The sequence below is a fragment of the Sinohyriopsis cumingii genome, chromosome 18, assembly GCF_028554795.1.
Source record: "Sinohyriopsis cumingii isolate HCF-2022 chromosome 18, ASM2855479v2, whole genome shotgun sequence".
In the NCBI taxonomy this organism is placed as follows: domain Eukaryota; kingdom Metazoa; phylum Mollusca; class Bivalvia; order Unionida; family Unionidae; genus Sinohyriopsis; species Sinohyriopsis cumingii.
Window position 1 is genome coordinate 76,137,374 of NC_142978.1, and position 18,301 is coordinate 76,155,674.

The 18,301-nt window shown below is 33.4% G+C and overlaps 1 protein-coding gene across 1 annotated transcript in view; it reads right to left on the minus strand.

The window, feature by feature from the left end:
- Positions 1 to 428: 428 nt before the first annotated feature.
- Positions 429 to 18,301, minus strand: part of LOC149777013 (neural-cadherin-like) — a 46,918-nt gene continuing 29,045 nt past the window's right edge. Inside the window, exons 6-13 of the mRNA XM_089941373.1 lie at positions 17,556 to 17,685; positions 15,390 to 15,640; positions 13,433 to 13,722; positions 11,940 to 12,392; positions 9,833 to 10,198; positions 6,935 to 7,135; positions 1,708 to 1,882; positions 429 to 684 (exon numbers count right to left, since the gene is read on the minus strand). Coding sequence (XP_089797499.1) covers positions 533 to 684; positions 1,708 to 1,882; positions 6,935 to 7,135; positions 9,833 to 10,198; positions 11,940 to 12,392; positions 13,433 to 13,722; positions 15,390 to 15,640; positions 17,556 to 17,685 — 2,018 coding nt within the window. The 3' untranslated portion in view covers positions 429 to 532. The remainder of the gene's footprint in view (positions 685 to 1,707; positions 1,883 to 6,934; positions 7,136 to 9,832; positions 10,199 to 11,939; positions 12,393 to 13,432; positions 13,723 to 15,389; positions 15,641 to 17,555; positions 17,686 to 18,301) is intronic.

Below are 18,301 nucleotides of genomic sequence, written 5' to 3' on the forward strand. Positions count from 1 at the left end.
AATTCTATTAACATTTGCATGCGTCTCATATTCCATCTATCTACACACAGATAAGCAAATGGATATAATCAAAGAATTAATAAATAAATGTTTCCATTACATTAAACTTGAAAAATATGAGTGAATTTTGTAATGGGATAATTAGATATGAATACATTACTAAACAGGACTATAAAGTCTTACATTATTTTCCTTGCTACAGTCCAGCAAAATAAAATAAAAACCATTTCCTTTCACATATTTCTATCTCCAGAAATCACTATCAGACCATCAATAATACATAAATTCTGCAGTATGGCAGAACAAATTATATTTCTCTATTTTTCTTTATTTGGAACCTAGATGTTGTACATTTGTCCCATATGATGCACACCTCCACTAAATATATTTAATGGTCTGATGTCTCTGTCTTAAATAATGTAGAAGATGTGTGCCATTAAATACATGAGTGTGCACATACCCTACTGTAACCAAGCACAAACGAATCAACAGGTGACAATAACTCTAATATCGAGAAAAAGAACTAAAACATTCAATTACATGTATCAAGGTCAGTAGCTTTAATAATGGCAACACTTCCTCCAACTGGGGTGTCCTCCTTCACGGAGATGTTGTAAATGCTGTATGCAAATGATGGTGGATTGTCATTTATGTCCTTCACTGTAACTGAAACTGTAACTGCCCCTGGAATAAAAAAGTGAAACCATGAATCTATGAATGGTTAAAGGATACTTTTTAGAATTATTTACAGATAATAATTTTAAATTGCTTTCATAGTCATGTGAGATGTTTACTTTCACAAGTTATTTTGCAGTAAAACACTCATGATGTCTTTCCCACATTGTTTGTTGTTTGTTCAATGCATAATTAAACATGAATAGAGAGTTTTGATAACAATATAATGTTTTCGTAAATAATTCATACAGACAAAAGTCAGAATGAATGTGACCACTTCTGAGCAATGGACTGGCCTCAGTTGAACATGGATTATATAGCATATTGTGAGGAATTTTTCATACCCTCTAATATTTAGCTGCAAATATAATTATAATTTTCATAATTTTTTTTTTATATTTGACAGAATATTTAATAGAAAGGGTACAAAATATGATAGCTAATACTATGTAATAGATTGACTACAAAGGTTTTGCAAAAAATCCACACTTTTTTCTGCAGTTTTGGAAATCCACATTTCTAGAAAACCAGAGAAAAAACTCTGTAAAAAATACATAATACTGCATGGTATTTTGCCTTATTTAATCCATCAGCTTGCTATTTTTCAATGATAAAAGAAATATTGAAAAAGAAAATCAGGCTATATATGAATGATTTTTAAAATAAGTATAAAGTTGAACAATGTCATTTTAAACATTTTAGAAAATCTGCACTCTCGATTTATCTGTCCATATTCCCACAACAATGGGAAAATATCTGCACACTATCGGTGCACCAGTATAAGATTCTTTTTGATTATTTTATGATGAAAGGTAGATGTTTTGCTTGTAAAAATTTCTTTTAAAGATCCTGTGGCATTATTTGAGCTACATTTATGTGCCTTGAGTATTAAATCAATGTAAAGAGTGATATAATAACACAATATTTTTGTGTTTAATGTTATATTATACATTTGTAATATCAAAAAAAAAATAATCAGGGCTTATGAAATAATATATGACTCAGCAAAAATGTTATGCAAATATATGTTACCAGTATTGGGTCCAGTGACACCAGGCCGGTTTGAAGGAGCCGCATCCACTGCCATGACTTGAAAGAAATATAATGGTTTCAGTTCCCTGTCTAATACTTTTGTTGTAGTCACACGACCAGTGGTACTGTTGATGGCAAAACTCTGAGTTGGGTCTTCTATCTGATACCTTTGAATCTAAAGAAGTTTAATAATTTATTTATTTATATACACTGTATTTATCCATTTATTTATTTATATATTTTATCCATCCAATTATCATTTTAATTTTATTATGCATTATGGCGAGAGGTTTTGATATAGCAGCTGGCACTAGTGCTATTCCAAATTAATCTACCAGATGAAACATCGGTTACTTTAAGTAAAATTACCAATTAAACAATTACAACTCCTGTGATTTTGATCAAAATTCAGTTCTGCACAATTCTCACTGTTTTGGACTTCAGCATAACTGAAAAATAGTTCCGACTTTGATGGGACATCAATTGGACAAATTATAAATTGATTATCAGAAGTAATGATCATAAAATAAAATTACTTTCCCAAATGTCCACGGTTATTGTCCAAATGGCATCCAACATAGATAACAATAAAACAACATCCAAATAACATCACTTTCATGAAAGATAACATGGAAATTGTTATCAAACTAATGATTTTAATTACCTGCATAAACTGACAGTACTGCATTAATAATGAATGAATTGGTTTCTTCATGAAATGCATTACCTGATCCAAATACGTAACAGAACATCCACTACATTGCTAACTGAGCTAACCCACTCTTTATGCTAAATAAGACTACTTGAATTGGCAGTCATACCCCATCATCATTTTCCTTACTGATGACCTTGACCTTTGAGCTAAGGACTTGGTTACTTTTATGATATGATGTTGACCTGGTTAAAGGTTCTATATATCTGTAAGGATTACATTTGTCAACTTTTATAAGGAAACAGGCCAATGACCTGTACTGCCCCTTGCTGTGTCTTTGACATTTCGGGTTTTGATTAATGCAAATGATAGTATTAAATCAAGATAGATCACTATCTCAATTTTCATTTAAAAGATCTATAATTGCTTAAATGTTATGCCTGAATATCGATAGAGGCCAATGATTTATATTTTCCCTTGCTGTGATATTGCCCTTAATGCAGGACTGTGGCTATCGTATACAATGCACTACAGAGCCAAGAGATAAAAAAGGTACAACATTTGATTAATATATCTTCAATGGTTCAAAAGTTCAATTCAAGATATGAATACAAGTCACAGAATTATATACTCTCATGCCATAACCTTGATCTTGAGGAAGAGAATGTGGTATGGTAAACAACAATATATGATATCAACTGACTAAAGTCTCATTGAAGTATCTTTAGTTGTTAAAATGTTATAGATAAATTACATAGAATTACATTCTCCATTGTTGTGACCTTGCGCTTGAGTCATTTGGCATGCCTAATGCAAACAGTACACTATGAAGTCATGATATATGCATGTGCAAAGTGTCATAAAATTCTAAGTTATGGATTTCACATACCAATTTTAACCTGCAGTCACACACAAAGCCACAACTAGATCATACCAGCACTAAACAGACGGCAGACCTTTAGTGACATAATGTGTACACATCCATTTGCACATAATGTACTAGCTGTGGTGATTGATCCCTACAACAGCTGCTACTGGACTTCAGCGGTAGATGCCATCTGACTTCAGACATCAACGAGTCCAGGTCTGGTATAGGCTCAACCTATGCCCTCCTTTTCAGTTGATCTATATAGTCAGTATAAGGGTTTCCCTGGAAAATCCTGTCTTTTTCACCTCCTCATACAACTGTGCATATAGATCTTTTCCCATCCCAATTGAACAAACAATTACAACATAATTTTTTTCATTTTGCATGCGTTCTGTTTCATTTGCATTACATTCATGATTGTATTATTTCAGTTATTACTCTGTAGTCTCTGAAATGTTTATCTGATTTTGTGTTTACTGCTTCTATTCATTATATTCTTTCATTCTTGTTCATTTGGAATGCATGCCACCAAAGTAAGGATTTATTTTTTAACAGTGTTAAATGTAAAGAAATGCATTTGTGTTTCATTTTATTTGTATTTATTTATCACTGCATTGTGCACCTGTACTCTCCATGCATTCATGGGTTGTTCAGTGTTCATTCAGCATTTTGCTAGCATTCTTTCAGCTTTTCATTTTCATCAGATTAGTAAAATTATCAGTTTTAGAGTATGCAGTTCTGCCATAAGGGTTCTGTTTCTGCCATTAAAGCTCCTGGTTTCACAGTTAAGAACATGCTAACACTCATTGGAAATCAGTCGTTTGTTTTGAAAATGCTGCCTTCTTTGAACAGTTCTTGACAAAGTGCATCCTGATGACCCTTTGGAGCATTGAATTGGTACCTAAAGTGTACTGAGCCAAATTATCACAAGAGGAGATTCTGCTTGTTCTTATCACTCCAAGAAGACATGGACATTCTCCAGCGTTTACCTCTGTGACTTTTATTCCTATTTGTTATTTATTATTTTTATTAATTGCAGATGGATGGACAGACATAAAAAAATAAAAAATTACATGCTAATAACCTAAATGCTGCAATCATTGTGTAAGATTCAAAGCAAATGATTTTGCATGAACTCTTCATCCCAATTTGGATATTTACATGACTGTACGGGCTTCATAAAATGTCTCCCATTACACAGATATCTAAATAATGCTATGTATAAGCCTTACCGGTGGAAACAATTTCCATATTACCTACCCTTGCACCTATGTGTCTCTATATATGTCCGACATTAAGGTACAAATTATAAATACTGATGACACATGTGCCTGAGAAAGACTAAATATTGGACATTCATACTTTTCTCAACCCTGATTATTCTTCATGCCAAGCCATGAAAACACTGTTTAATATATTTGAGTGGGCACCGTTCTGAGCAAGATGGGAACTCCAAACATATCATGGCATAAACTTTAAACCTGTAGTGATATTATGAGTTTCATTTGACTGCAGCAAAACCATAGAAGATATGTAACTTTCACAAACTTTGATGCAAAAGTTTCAAAAGGTCTGTAGCAGAATCTTTTCACAAAATTCAAGGATTTTCAAGTACTATTTTATTACTTCTTGACGCTCCCAAAGCAAGATGTGGACATTCACCTTTTCTTTTGTAATCTGTTCATGCTTTCATCGAAAAGAACAATTAATTTTTCATAATTTTTTCCTTTCAAATCATAAAGAAGTATGGAACTAGTCTGAAACAGGTGGAAAAAGAAAGGTTTTATATCTCCTGATGAAAGGTTTTTGTCAATGTTGCTATCTGAGAACATGCTGGCTAAGACTTTGTTTACTCCCATGTTAGACGAATAATTGTTATGCTTTGAATAACTCACAAAGCGTCTCTTTTTTATACAAACAATGTTATTAACTGACAGGAAGATTGTTTAGGACTTATCAAGTTCACAGAGCTTGTTATGTGGATAGGCTTCTGAGAATCCAACTTAGATTTGGGAAGTGGACTGGAAAAAACAATGCAACAGCCACTGCTTCCAAGTGTGCACCTTTGACTGCTGCTTGATGTTTAGCACTTTTTGACTTTCATCACATTAAATCTCTGAAGACATAATTTGCAACAAGCAGAATAAATGTCGCCATCTATCTGTAGCAATTTTTTATATACTTGATTTTTGAGTCACAGTGCTTGGAATTTTGTCTTCTCGCCATCTTTGCATCCAAATCTTGTGTAAAGGCAGAAACTTTCTAAAATTTTGACAGCTTTAAAGGAGGACAGTGGAGATGTACTATAAACAATAACCAAACTGTCCATATACTTTTAAATAAACTTGAATATTTAATCAAAGAAGCTTTTAAATTATAACTTATAGTGGAATTCTGATTACCTGCACAAAACTTGACCGAAATGCTATAGTCATCAAAAAATCACCCAAATCAAAAACCTGATGGTTTCCTTTTTAAGCTCTTCAATATATCATCACATACAAACAAAAACAATTGTTCTAATGAAAATGTAACATCTTCAAAAATTTTGATTGAAATACTTGCTACTTGAGAACTTATCATGCAAGTAATTTTGAGGAAAATAATTACATTTTTTCTTTATGCTATTTATGTTAAGTAAATCGTGTTCTTAGTACTTTCTCATTAAATGTATAAATTGGATAACAAAAAAAAAGAGGTAGAATTTTATAGATTTTTGGTGTCACACCTACAGTTCTTTTCTTTCTCCACCTTGACATTTTCATTATAATAAACACTTTGCCTATCCACGCATAGTAAATGGCATTATTTATCCTGAAAATATCAAAACAAAGGAAATTCAGAAGGTGATAGCATTTAACTATTTATTTTCTTGTTGGAATAAAATAATTATTGTGATATATCAAAAATATTGTGTGAAGAAACTAAAATGTTTGGAAAGCAAAATAGTATCTTTTCAGTTTTCTATTCTAAGATCTAACATTCAGTAGCATACTGATCAAATTTTATTGATAAAATAATTCATGAAATTATTTATATCATTGCTTATTTAATTAATTCATTTGTGTGTATTTATATTCAATTATATACCTTTTTAAGTTTTATTTCCACAAAACTTTTATTTTAAAGTGAACAAATATATAAATGAACAAATATTTGAGTGTTAAAATTATGCATTTTATTGTTGTCATGATTAATACATTGAAACTCTTCCATAAAAATGTCTTCTGCAAACGATACAATTAGTTAAATTATTCAAAATTCAGAAAAGAAAAATGATTCCTTGAATAACTGCCTCGGGATGAAAAACTAAATAATCTAAAGAAGAAGAAAAAATCTACGAGTAAACAGACTAAATTAATATCAATTAAACTTCACAGTATTTAATTCACTAAATATATTTTCACAACTGCCTGTGGATGAGAAGCAAATAATCAAACATAATTGTAAGGGAAAATGAGTAAAATAATAACAATGACACTTTAATGTATCCATTCACCAAATATTGTTTCACTGCAATTATGTTAACTTAAATACTAATAGAAATGAATAGCATTTAAAATAAATAAATATGAATACAGTTTCTACAGTACTGAGCAATGATGATACCAGGAAAATAACAGCGTAATGTCATAAAATGCATACAAAGTCATGCCCTTTAAAATGGTAACATCTTTAAGGATGAAAGTAGTCACTGTAAAACTTACTGTATTGAAAGGTGCAGTCCCATCTTTGTCTATAGCTGTCACTTCTGTGACAAAAGTTCCAATATTGGCACCCTCAAGTACTTCTGCATCATGATAACCAGTGTCATAGTTTACATCCAAGAAAACAGGAATTTCATCATTCTGGTCGATCACGGTAACTGGCAGGATTTTGTCAGTGCTGAGTGGTGGTAGGGTCTGACTCTACATAAATAAATATGAGTGGTAAAATGTTATTGACTACTATCATATGTTTAGCATGAGTACTGTGAATGTCATATCATGCACCAGCCCCATTTTTAACAATCCTCTTTGTAGGCGCTAGTACAGTATGCATGACTTGGGAGATTATCAGGATCTATTCAAGGATGCATGATTGTAGGATTTACACTAATTTCTGAAACACATGCAGCCAAAGAAAATCTTAAAAGCAAAATTTGCACATTATATGGTGGGGTGTTGTCCCCCAATTATTTTCAGTTTAAAATAAACCTTGGATTATTTACGTGTTGACCAAGGCATCGCAAGGATCAGACCTTTTGGTCAGAGTATGCAGTCTTAAACTAAATTTAATGTCTAGAAAAAAAGTATTTTCATATTAGACTTACCACGACTGACCTGTGACCTGTACATCCCAAATAGTACAGGTTTCATTTTTACCCTAAATACAAGTCATCTGCTAATTTTGGTCAAAGACTTATTCTAGAATGAAAGTTATGAAAGTTACTCTTGAATGAAAGTTATTTTTATTTTATTTGAAAACATTTCTGTTACCCACCATGACCTTGACTGTTGTCATTTTAATTTTATCAATTTGGACTATTAATCATCTTAAATGTAGTCAAAAAAATTATTTTTTGTAATTTCTATATTTAGACCATCCTGGTCACATAAATATATATGGCACAAATGAATTTATGGACAGTCAGAAGGAGATGATACTTCATTTAGCCAAGAAAAAGGTTAGTTTTTAAAAAATATATGGATTTCGTTTGGAAAAGTTGTACATAAGATACTCAATAGAAAATGAAAAATAAGTGAGCAAAAGAGATGTGTAAGTCTGTCAGTGTTCATGTTGCACTTTCAATAGAAAGATTCAAAAGCAGGTTCAATGATCTCACTATAAGGTTGTATAAGGCTCCCACTGACAGTATTGTAATGAGGGAATAATGTTTCAGGGCCTAACATTTAGATTTTATTTCTTCATTAATTTATAGGCTCACTAAAACAGCATTTTTATTGATCCTGCCTAAATTTAACTGATCAACATACTTTGTAGTTTTCCTAATACTTAACAAAGTGCACATCATTTTCTGGGTCATATTTCAGTTTTTCATATTCTTTTTCCTAGATTGATGGTACGTTCTCAGTCTTTTCTAAATCATATTTACAACTGTGCTCACCACTGTCCTCATCTAATTTATCATGTTTCCTATTTTTATTCCTAGATTCCTTGTACTTTCTCTGTCTTTTCTAAATCATATTTACAACTGTGCACACCCTGAATAACTTTGAAATCTTTCCACTTATCACCTCATAGTGGATTGAGTTTCAGATGAATAATGATCTAGCAATAAAAATACTATTCACAAGCATTAAGCATTATTTATCATTTCCAAATGGGAGAGTTTTGACCCATGCCTGATACCCTCAATCATATTTATATCCTCAGTGTTGAAATTAGCACATTGGGCCAGAGTACGAGGCAAGTTCAGCATGCATGTTGTTTTGTCAATCAGATGCTCATATTTACTTGATGCATGGAAGAACACATGCTCATTTCCACTAGCATTAATTGTACTCAATCAAGTGCATAATATTGGTAGATATTTCGGTCAACACAATAAAGAGATCAAGTTACCATAAAAAGTAACATCATCCCTGTTTTTTATCAGACACAAGACCACTTGTAAATTTATGACAGTGACTGGCAGAAATTTTTACTGATTCAAATAGATATGTGACAGCTGGGCATTAGTGACTCATCTGCTAATTGCCTGATTTGTATTTGAGATTCAGCTTTAATTCTGAGCCCTGTTGTGTCCACAAGTAAAGGTGGTACATCTTCTGAAAATCCAGGCATCCTCCAACATAAAATGTACTTTCCATTATAGAATTTAACTCAAAATTTCATACAATTCTTAAAAATATTTTGTGTGCAAAATTTTTTGAGTGAAGTAAAGTTGTATGGTGGGACTTGGCCTAATTCTCATGAAACTGTCTGACCACAAAAACTCAGACTCAAAAGTAAATAATTAAGAATCATACTTTTATCTGTTCAATCACAATGACATTGGCTTGAATATAGAGACACAAACAATATATGAAAACAATCATATAAATCTGATATTTTCACAAGTATAGCCTCTCTTAGAGTGAAGTTACATCCATTCAAAATTTCTGAAATTTGCCACAAGTTCAAATTTTTTGCTCAGTTTCATGATTATGAGGCTTGGTCATTACATAACTGGTAATGATATCTGAATAAAACAAATTGAAGTTACAATTTATTAAGATATAAATTTGTGCTAGCAATGAACAGGTGCTTTTTTAAACAACGAAAAGTAATAAATTACTCACTATAATGCACCCCAGTATAAAGTGGTCTTCTAACAAAGTCAGTATGGTCATGGATCCGAAATTATTAATGGTAATTTGAATAAAATACCTCAGCATAAGGTAACTGCCCAAAAAGGTGGTTTGCTTTAGGGATTCCAAGAACAGCATTATAGTGAGGGAGTTCTATATATTGATATAATGTTTGAACTTACAAAAAGTATCAAAATGTGGTGATAGGTGTATGCATTCTAGTTCTGGAAGATAAAATGGTGCAATGATTCTGAAACTTTAAAAGCTCTTCAATTCCTGAAAACACAAAGAATAGGAAATCTGGATACTTACTATTGCTCGTACAACCAAGTTGTACTTATTTTTGGTCTCATAGTCCAAGGACTTTTCTAATGTTATCTTGACAAATGTATCATTGATTGGCATGCATCGGAAGCTTTCCACCAGCACTGACGTCCTGTTAGCATCAACAAATACGAACCCTAGTTTTATAGCATTTACATTGTTTGAAATCGCCTGAAGAACAGCCACATCATATGGAAACACATTTTCATACACTGACACAGAAGTTACATCAGTGCTACTCCAGGATGGGGGAGGTGAAGTGGTATCATCAGTGACTGTAATTGTCACGATAACGGTGAAACTTTGAGGTTTTAACCCTTGGTCAGTTGCTTTTACCGTAAGGTTTACTATTCTCTGTAAATATGGAATAAAATAAAAATGTATTCGCAAGATTATTTGCAAAATCATGTGTGTTTAGATTATATTATGGTTATTTTTATAAAACTATTGACTTACTGTAAACAAGAATTCCAATGAATGTTATCTCCATAGATGCCAACCCCAGAGTACAATAATACTGACTGCTTATGACAAAAATATTGATTTTCAGGAACAAATAATGATTCTAAAAACTTTAATACATATGAAACTATTTAAAGTGGGACAGCATCTTAAATCTTCAATGTCAAAGATGTATGTATTGCACTCTTGCACCTTCTGAATAGACACCCTGTTCCATTCAGGTGCCCATTCAGAAGTTGCAAGAAAGCAACACACTCAGGCACAGGCTGTTTATAGGAGCCTTTTCCACACCTAACTTTTTAAATTATTATCAATTCCAAGGTGCCGTCTTTCAACGATGATCTGAATTCTGTGCAATTTATTTTACTGAACTGTTTCCTTGTAGCACACAAGTAATAATTTGTGATTTTACAGTCTGGAAAAAAATGTGCGAAATAAATCGCCAGCAACACTAGTAACTGAGAAAGGTTCATTTCTAAAATAAATTTAGTAAACCGAACTTCAATCGAATTACATCAAGGTTCTCTCTGGCTTTTATAAATGCCGCAATGAGCTGTTGATGATGAAACAGCAAGCTCATGTTCATTAGCTTTTTCATGCCATTTTATGTCATGGGCACTTCCATGCCCAATAGTGAAATCACAGCTACACAATTTGCAAAATGCAAGCTATTCTCTTTTCAAATCTAAAGATGGAACAAGTGTCCTTCCAGTTCCGTTTTCTTTTCTTTGCAAATGAAATTCTGAATCTTCTGCCTTCCATTTTGACACGGTTAGAAGTTGAATAATACGAAAATGCAATACAGTGATAGCAGTGACTGATTTACGCAATCCAATAGGGTGGTTGAAGACTGGCATGGTAGCCTCGATTTCAAATGAACAGATCATATTTTCGAACAAAATATTCCTATACACAAGCGATACATTTACTTTCAGAATGGAACCGTGTGCCTGTTATAAACAGAAAATTGCAAGGACATTTTTAATTTAATTTTTTTTAAATTCAAAAACGGATGATAACAAGAATAATGTACAGCCATATTCAGGTCCAAAATATGGGACTTATACGGAAAAACGGAACACTTAGCAGCTATGTGTCTCACATGTTTTGGTGTGGGATAATTAATAAATCTTGCCAAATTACTAAAGTAAAGCAAGTCACTGTGATCTACATTTGCCTATGCAGAGAGGTATCCCTCCAGATAAATGCAACCATCAGATTTAACGACTGTACATGCAACTAAATCAGAGAAATTAAGCTAAATGCAACAACTAAATATAAGCACTGGGGTGTGAAATGTTGTTCACTGACCTTTTGACTGTAATGATCAGTAATGATTAGCAATGACTGTCATAATCAGTAATGCCACAATGAATACACCTATACATTTTTATGTAGGAACATACAGCAGTGTCCAAGACCATTGCCTAAATGCATAAACAATGCTGACATCTATGGCAACAACAATGACAATGCTACTGGAAACATGATATATATATATATATATATATATATATATATATATATATATATATATATATATATATATATATATATCACCAATAATTTGCAGATGTGAAAACTTGTAGTAACAGTAGTAGTAGTAGCTATAGAAAAAAATGTTACCACTCACAGCTGATAGTGTCCGGTTAACCCTTATCATGCCAGTATGAGGGTCAATCCTGAAGTAATTTCCTAGATTACTTGCAGGTTCAAAGCTGTATCCAATTTTGGCATTAAGTCCAATGTCCTGATCCACAGCTGCAATTTGGATGACTGAAGTATCTACATTTGCAGTTGTCATAACAGATACTTGATAACTTGACTGCGTGAACATGGGTTTATTGTCATTCACATCGCTAATGGTAACAATGAAAGAACACACTGATTCACTTGAAGATTCCCCATTGTCATTGGCCTTAATGGTGACTGTCAAAAAGGAAGATGTCAATGTTTCTCTGTCTATTCTTGCAGCTACTGTTACTTTTCCAGTAGTTTCATTAACAGCAAAATAGACAGGCTGACTTTTCAGCATAGTGTATCGGACCTCGCCGTTTTTACCTCTATCGTCATCTGTTGCACTGACCTGGGAAGGAGAAAGAAAAAGAAAACAAAATATAATAATGTGCAACAAAAAAAATTTCAAGTGAAGACTATTATGCTCACAATACATGGATAATCTCAAAGAAAGATTACATGTTTTTGAGACAAATCCTAACATGTCCAGATTAATTCCATCCATTTCCCTTTGGGATATACTGCATTATAAATGTACGACAGTTTCATCCCAAGATTCACTTGTACTATAATTTGGATTACAATGGATGTACGAAATTAATGCTTACAGCCTTTCAAAGGTAAGACAGATGTACAGATACATGGACCGATTTAGATATGTGTCCATATGACACATGCCCCCAGAGTTATTAGGCAAACTTTCTCAGTCAAACAGATGCCAAACTTTGGTCAAATTTTGGCAGAATATTGGAAATCAAGGATGACCTAGAACTTCTAAGTTTAAAACTTTATAATAAAAATGGTTTCAACCGATAAAATCTTCCAAAAGTTGCTGAGTAATAATGAATTTCATGATGGAAGGATACTATTGTGTGTTAAAAATTGACATGAATAATACTGTCACCTCTTCAGAATTTGACATGTAAATAAATAGTGAATCCCATATACTCCCTGTTTCTCAAGACTGAGTCAAAGAACAAGTGATAATTACTTCTTCTGTGTAAAATATTAATAGGTTATACCTTTGGTAAATATATAAAAGTACAATGAGTAAATGGCAAAGGAAACAAACTCATGCAAGTAAATTTTGGCATGCATCTATCTGAAATACACAAATGCTACATTTTCCCATTCTTTATGTGAGATATAAAATTGCTGAATGTAACCATACTCAGCATCCACCCAAATGTCAAATGCATAGATCTGATCTGCAGTCTCGTAATATGATAGCTATTCAAGAGATCTCTTTGCACAAAAACGTGTGCAGAACAAACAGCACTGACTCTGATCTGCTGTTACATTATGCCACAGTAGATCTTGGTCAATACTGTTTGCAGTTGGCTCTGCAATACACATGACAATACACAATCCTATTCCATTGTAACTTACTGTAATGACAGCTGTTCCATTTGCCACCTCTTCATCCACTGAGGTATTTTTGCTGTAGTCAGCACATGATCTGAACTCTGGTGAATGTCTATTTCCTGTCACAATGTTAATGGTGACATTGGCTGTAACTGAGTGGATAATGCTGGATCCATTAATGCAGCATGAACCATCATCCTTTGCAATTACTTGGAGAACATACGTGTCGGGTATATTTGGGTTCAATACCTGCCTAAGTGTTATGATACCACCATCTGCTGTGATGCTAAATGGACCATTTTGTAAGGTATTATCTGCAAAATATTTCAAACAGTTTCAATCAACAGTGGTCACAGTGAAAAGTTATGCAAAGTCTACAAGCATATAAAGTATGGTAAATGGTTAAAGACACAATCAATTTCTAAGGATAAATAGATCATATGAATTGCTATAAATACAAACGTTGTAGCAAACACAAAATTTTCAGAAATCATTTAAGGAAAAAGAACCTGTATAAAATAGAATAAACTAAAATATTGCAATAGATGTTTTTTTTTTAAAAAAAACATATTCAACAAAATATTCAGAAGCCTTCAATATGCAGATTATTCGATTTGTTTTTTTAAAATCTCACCAGTTCTCCAACTTATAATACTGATTCTGGCAGATATGGCAAGGGTCTATGGCCACCCATGACTAATTATTTTTTCTTTCTGTGTTCCCCTGTTTTGATGGCCTAAAAGAGCAGCATCTTTCATCAAATCTGGTCTTTCTTCATAGGTACGTGTAACAATTTATCCTAATTAGAGATTATTTACAAAAGTATCTCTGTGGTATATACATACTACTGTAATATATAGTCACACCTGTGGTATATACATACTACTGTAATATCTACAGTCACACCTGTTCCAATAAACACCTCATTAAGTTAGCTGTCTTTATAATGCATCCATATTTTTCAGGATGCAATGAAATACATTGTATATAGAATTACCCTCCACATAACAACTTCCTTTAATTTACAGTCTGATTTAGCCAGTTCCAAAGGTTGTATCAATGTACTTTCGACATGTATACTACACAGAAATATTGGAGTATGTTACCACTAGTTAGCACAAATTGTAATAAGAGCTATGTGTCTGTTATGAGAACTGTAAAAACAATGAAGTATGAAGACAGTAAAATGACCAGTACTGCTGTAATAACATCCAAATATGATTACAACTGTATCCAATTATCGCTCCAACTAAAACTTTTGTGAATGTACTTTTAACTTGTACCCCTGCAATAACAAAATTTATCATTGCAGTGGTACCTATATACTATTGCATAATATTCAGATAATGGTATTTCAATAATGTATACTGTTGCAACAATAAAAAAAATATCGGAGCACTATTATTAGAATACTGTTGTGCCATTATAGATAATGTTGCAATAATAACATTGCAATGACATCATTGTTTAAAATACTGTTCATACCTGCCATAACACTGTGTTTCATGTTTAAAAAGATGAATATTTTACTCCCAAAGCCCCTGACTTGGTTGTGTTTCAAAAAACACCATTTTCAGTAATCTTCGAAGAAAAAAACACCAATTCAGTATGTGCCTGTAGCATGTAGCATATATTGACAGAAAACATCCCTGGAGATTATGTAAAACTGTCATTAATTAATTAAAAGACAAATGGGTCAGGCATACAACAGCATTTCACAGATTACCTAACTGGCTGGCAATAATTAATCGGTATTAAAGATTTATGAGTTTGTGAACAGTGGTACTGTTTCTCTGAAGTTGGGTTTTACTCCATACATAAAACGTAAAGCATGATTTTTTTCAGTTCTTGGTTTTTTAAGGCAATTCAGGAAGCATTTAGCTATTGGGAAACCAAGCAAAGCCCAGCAAAAATAAATACCATTTGTTACTCAAGTTTTTTTTTAACTTTGCTTCTGTAAACTGGAATTAATTTTTCTCACCAGAAAATGAGTATCTGACAAAATCACCATCAGGATCAATGGCTCGTATAAAAATGACCACATGGCCAACTGTAGCATCAAGACGTAAATTCGTCTGAAGGAGGGTCTGGTTGAATTCCGGAGCTTCATCATTGACATTAGTGGTCTGAATTCTGACTTCTGCCTGGCCAGCTTTTGCTTGCGGGACTAAATCATCAACAAATACGGTAAATTTATAGAGTCCCTGTGGTATTCTATCAAAATCCAGCGTTCTGTAATGTAAACAAATCTATTTTATAATTAGAATATTTACAGAGCTAAAAATGAATCAGAGCTCAGTAGACAGAGCCTTTCAAAATTTTGACTGGGTCCCTTGCATATTTCATGTTAGCTGCACATTTGTACTATCCAAGAAAAATGTTATTTAATTTGCATGAAAGATGCTGTTAACTCCATCTGTAGGTCCCGCTACCTTCTTAAGACTGTTTGCCAAATTGTATCAATAGCTATATATGTAATTTTTGTGTACAATGTAAAGCACATAACCAATGAATGGGGAACAGTACTATATCTGTTCATTATATTTCATTCGCTACCTATAACTAGCACTTATTTGTGCTGCCTACATAATAAAAAGCTGTCCCCTTGCTCGAGCAGACTTGGTACTGCATTGCTGATTAAGTATATCAAGTGATACATATGCAACTGTTTGACAATTAGACTAAACTTACAACTTTAAAAAGTACCCTAATATATTATCTTTCACCCTAAAAGAACTGAGATCATTATATTATATTTAAATCCATTTAGTTCAAATGGGTGGTTGCAGCTGATTCTGTCAGTACAGAGTGAGCAATTTCTGTAATGGTGAGACATCCACAGTACTATCACGCAAACTAATTACAAAACGTTTTGTCTTATTTCACTGATAAAGAAAAAGACCAATGCTTCCCTGACATCATTTCCATTTAAAACTTTGCTCAAGAAAGCAAATTTTTCAGTAAATCATGTTTCTCCTATACTTAATCAACCACATTAATGTTAAGAATATGAGCCACGCTACTTCACGAATCCAGCCCTCTTAAAAGACAAAAACTGATCACGTCTGTCTGTATTAGACACATCGCAATAACTCTTGCCCATTCCCTCCCCTTGCCACCTGATGGGTGGCACTAATTTTAAGCTGCACAGAACATCATGTAACAGGATGCTTGCATTCTGGGCAAGATGGGAGGGCTTAAAGTAATGTGATCAGGTAAATATACTAGGAGAAACATACTTTACTGAAAAATTTGCTTTCACCTTCATACCCCAATTACATTAACATTTGGAGAATAGGTAACCTGCAAAGGGAATGTTGATCTTCCTACCCATACCTCAGATAACCTTGTGGGAAAAAGATTGGATTCCCCATATTAAGGATAACCCTCTCATAACTTGTAAGCAGCACAACCAGAGTATGGGCATATTAAATAATTAGATCTTCGTACCACATACAATTTCTGGGTGAATCCAGCAAACGATGCATTGGGTGCACATCCAGATATTGTTCTGAAGTCAATTGGATATGGTAACCACATGTGCAGCTGAGATCTACCATATCCAGAGTGTGTTGTTGTGGAGCCAAATCTCATAGATAAAAGCTCAAAAAGGCTGACTGTGCTTGCCAGTCAATTGCCTTAATGAATTCTTTGGTGGAGACATTACGGTAAAGACACGGCTTGTAGAGATTGCTCAAATTCTGTTCTGGTGATATGTCAAAGTATGCCACACATATTACTCATTTCAACCATGATAAGAGGTATTTAAAATTTATGTCTTCTTTTCCCTGGTTTATCTGGGCGAAAGACACAGACATCAGAAAGATGTTTCTTGCAATTACCATATATAAGTGCTCATGCGTATAGTCCAAATGCAAACAAAATAGACCCTGATCTGCTGTCACATTATGCACCATCAGATCAGGATCTATGTTGTTTGCTCTACTAACTCCTAACAAGCTGTATAGACACATATCTGTCAACACATTAAGCAACCGCAGCTCTGGGTATGTGCAGTTGGACTTGACTTATAAGTAAGTATATACAGTTTATTTTTATGACAGTAACATCTGACAACAAATGTGAGTAGACAGTGTTTACATTTGGGTGTACACTTTACATGGTAAACACATATACAATGACTTACCTCTTGACTATAAGGACACCAACTTGAATGACACCAGTCTGAGTGGTCACATTTTGAGTGATAACACTGAAATGATCATCACTCGCGCGATAGGACAGATATGTATTAGCATCCTTATCTGTGGCTGTCACTGAAACATAAAGTTCTCAATTTCAATACATGCCCTTTTTATGAAGTTATGAATTTTTCATGCAAAGATTTGCTTGAGATTTTGTTTAAACTTTAAACATCCAGACTACAATACTATGAAGTTCAATGGATCAACAAAAGTAACAAAATTTTCATGATGCTCATCTAACTGAACACACTGCATTTTCAGAAGATCATGTTAAACTGATGCAAGACAAGTTACACCCGGGGCCCCAAGTGGCCAAGTGGTCTAAAGCGCTCTCAGTTATGGATCACTGCCATCTCACGTCTGTCTGCGTGGGTTCAAGTCTTGGATTCGGCCAATGTTGGTATGTGAGAAAGCTTGTCAGTAGCTTATGTGGGTCGGTGTTCTTTCCCAGGTTTTCCCAGGTTCTTCGTCTACCATTAATACTGGCCACCATGTATAGCCCATCGTGTATTGAAAAATGGCGTTACACTCCACAACAACAACAAGTTACATCTGCTTACTCAGCAGAACAAATAGACCAGTGAAATCTTTTTTCATGCCCTGATAATGACCAATATGGTTAAGAGTCATACTGAGTGCTATACCATGTTTGCTATCATAAAGAATCTGACATGTTCTTAATTAACCA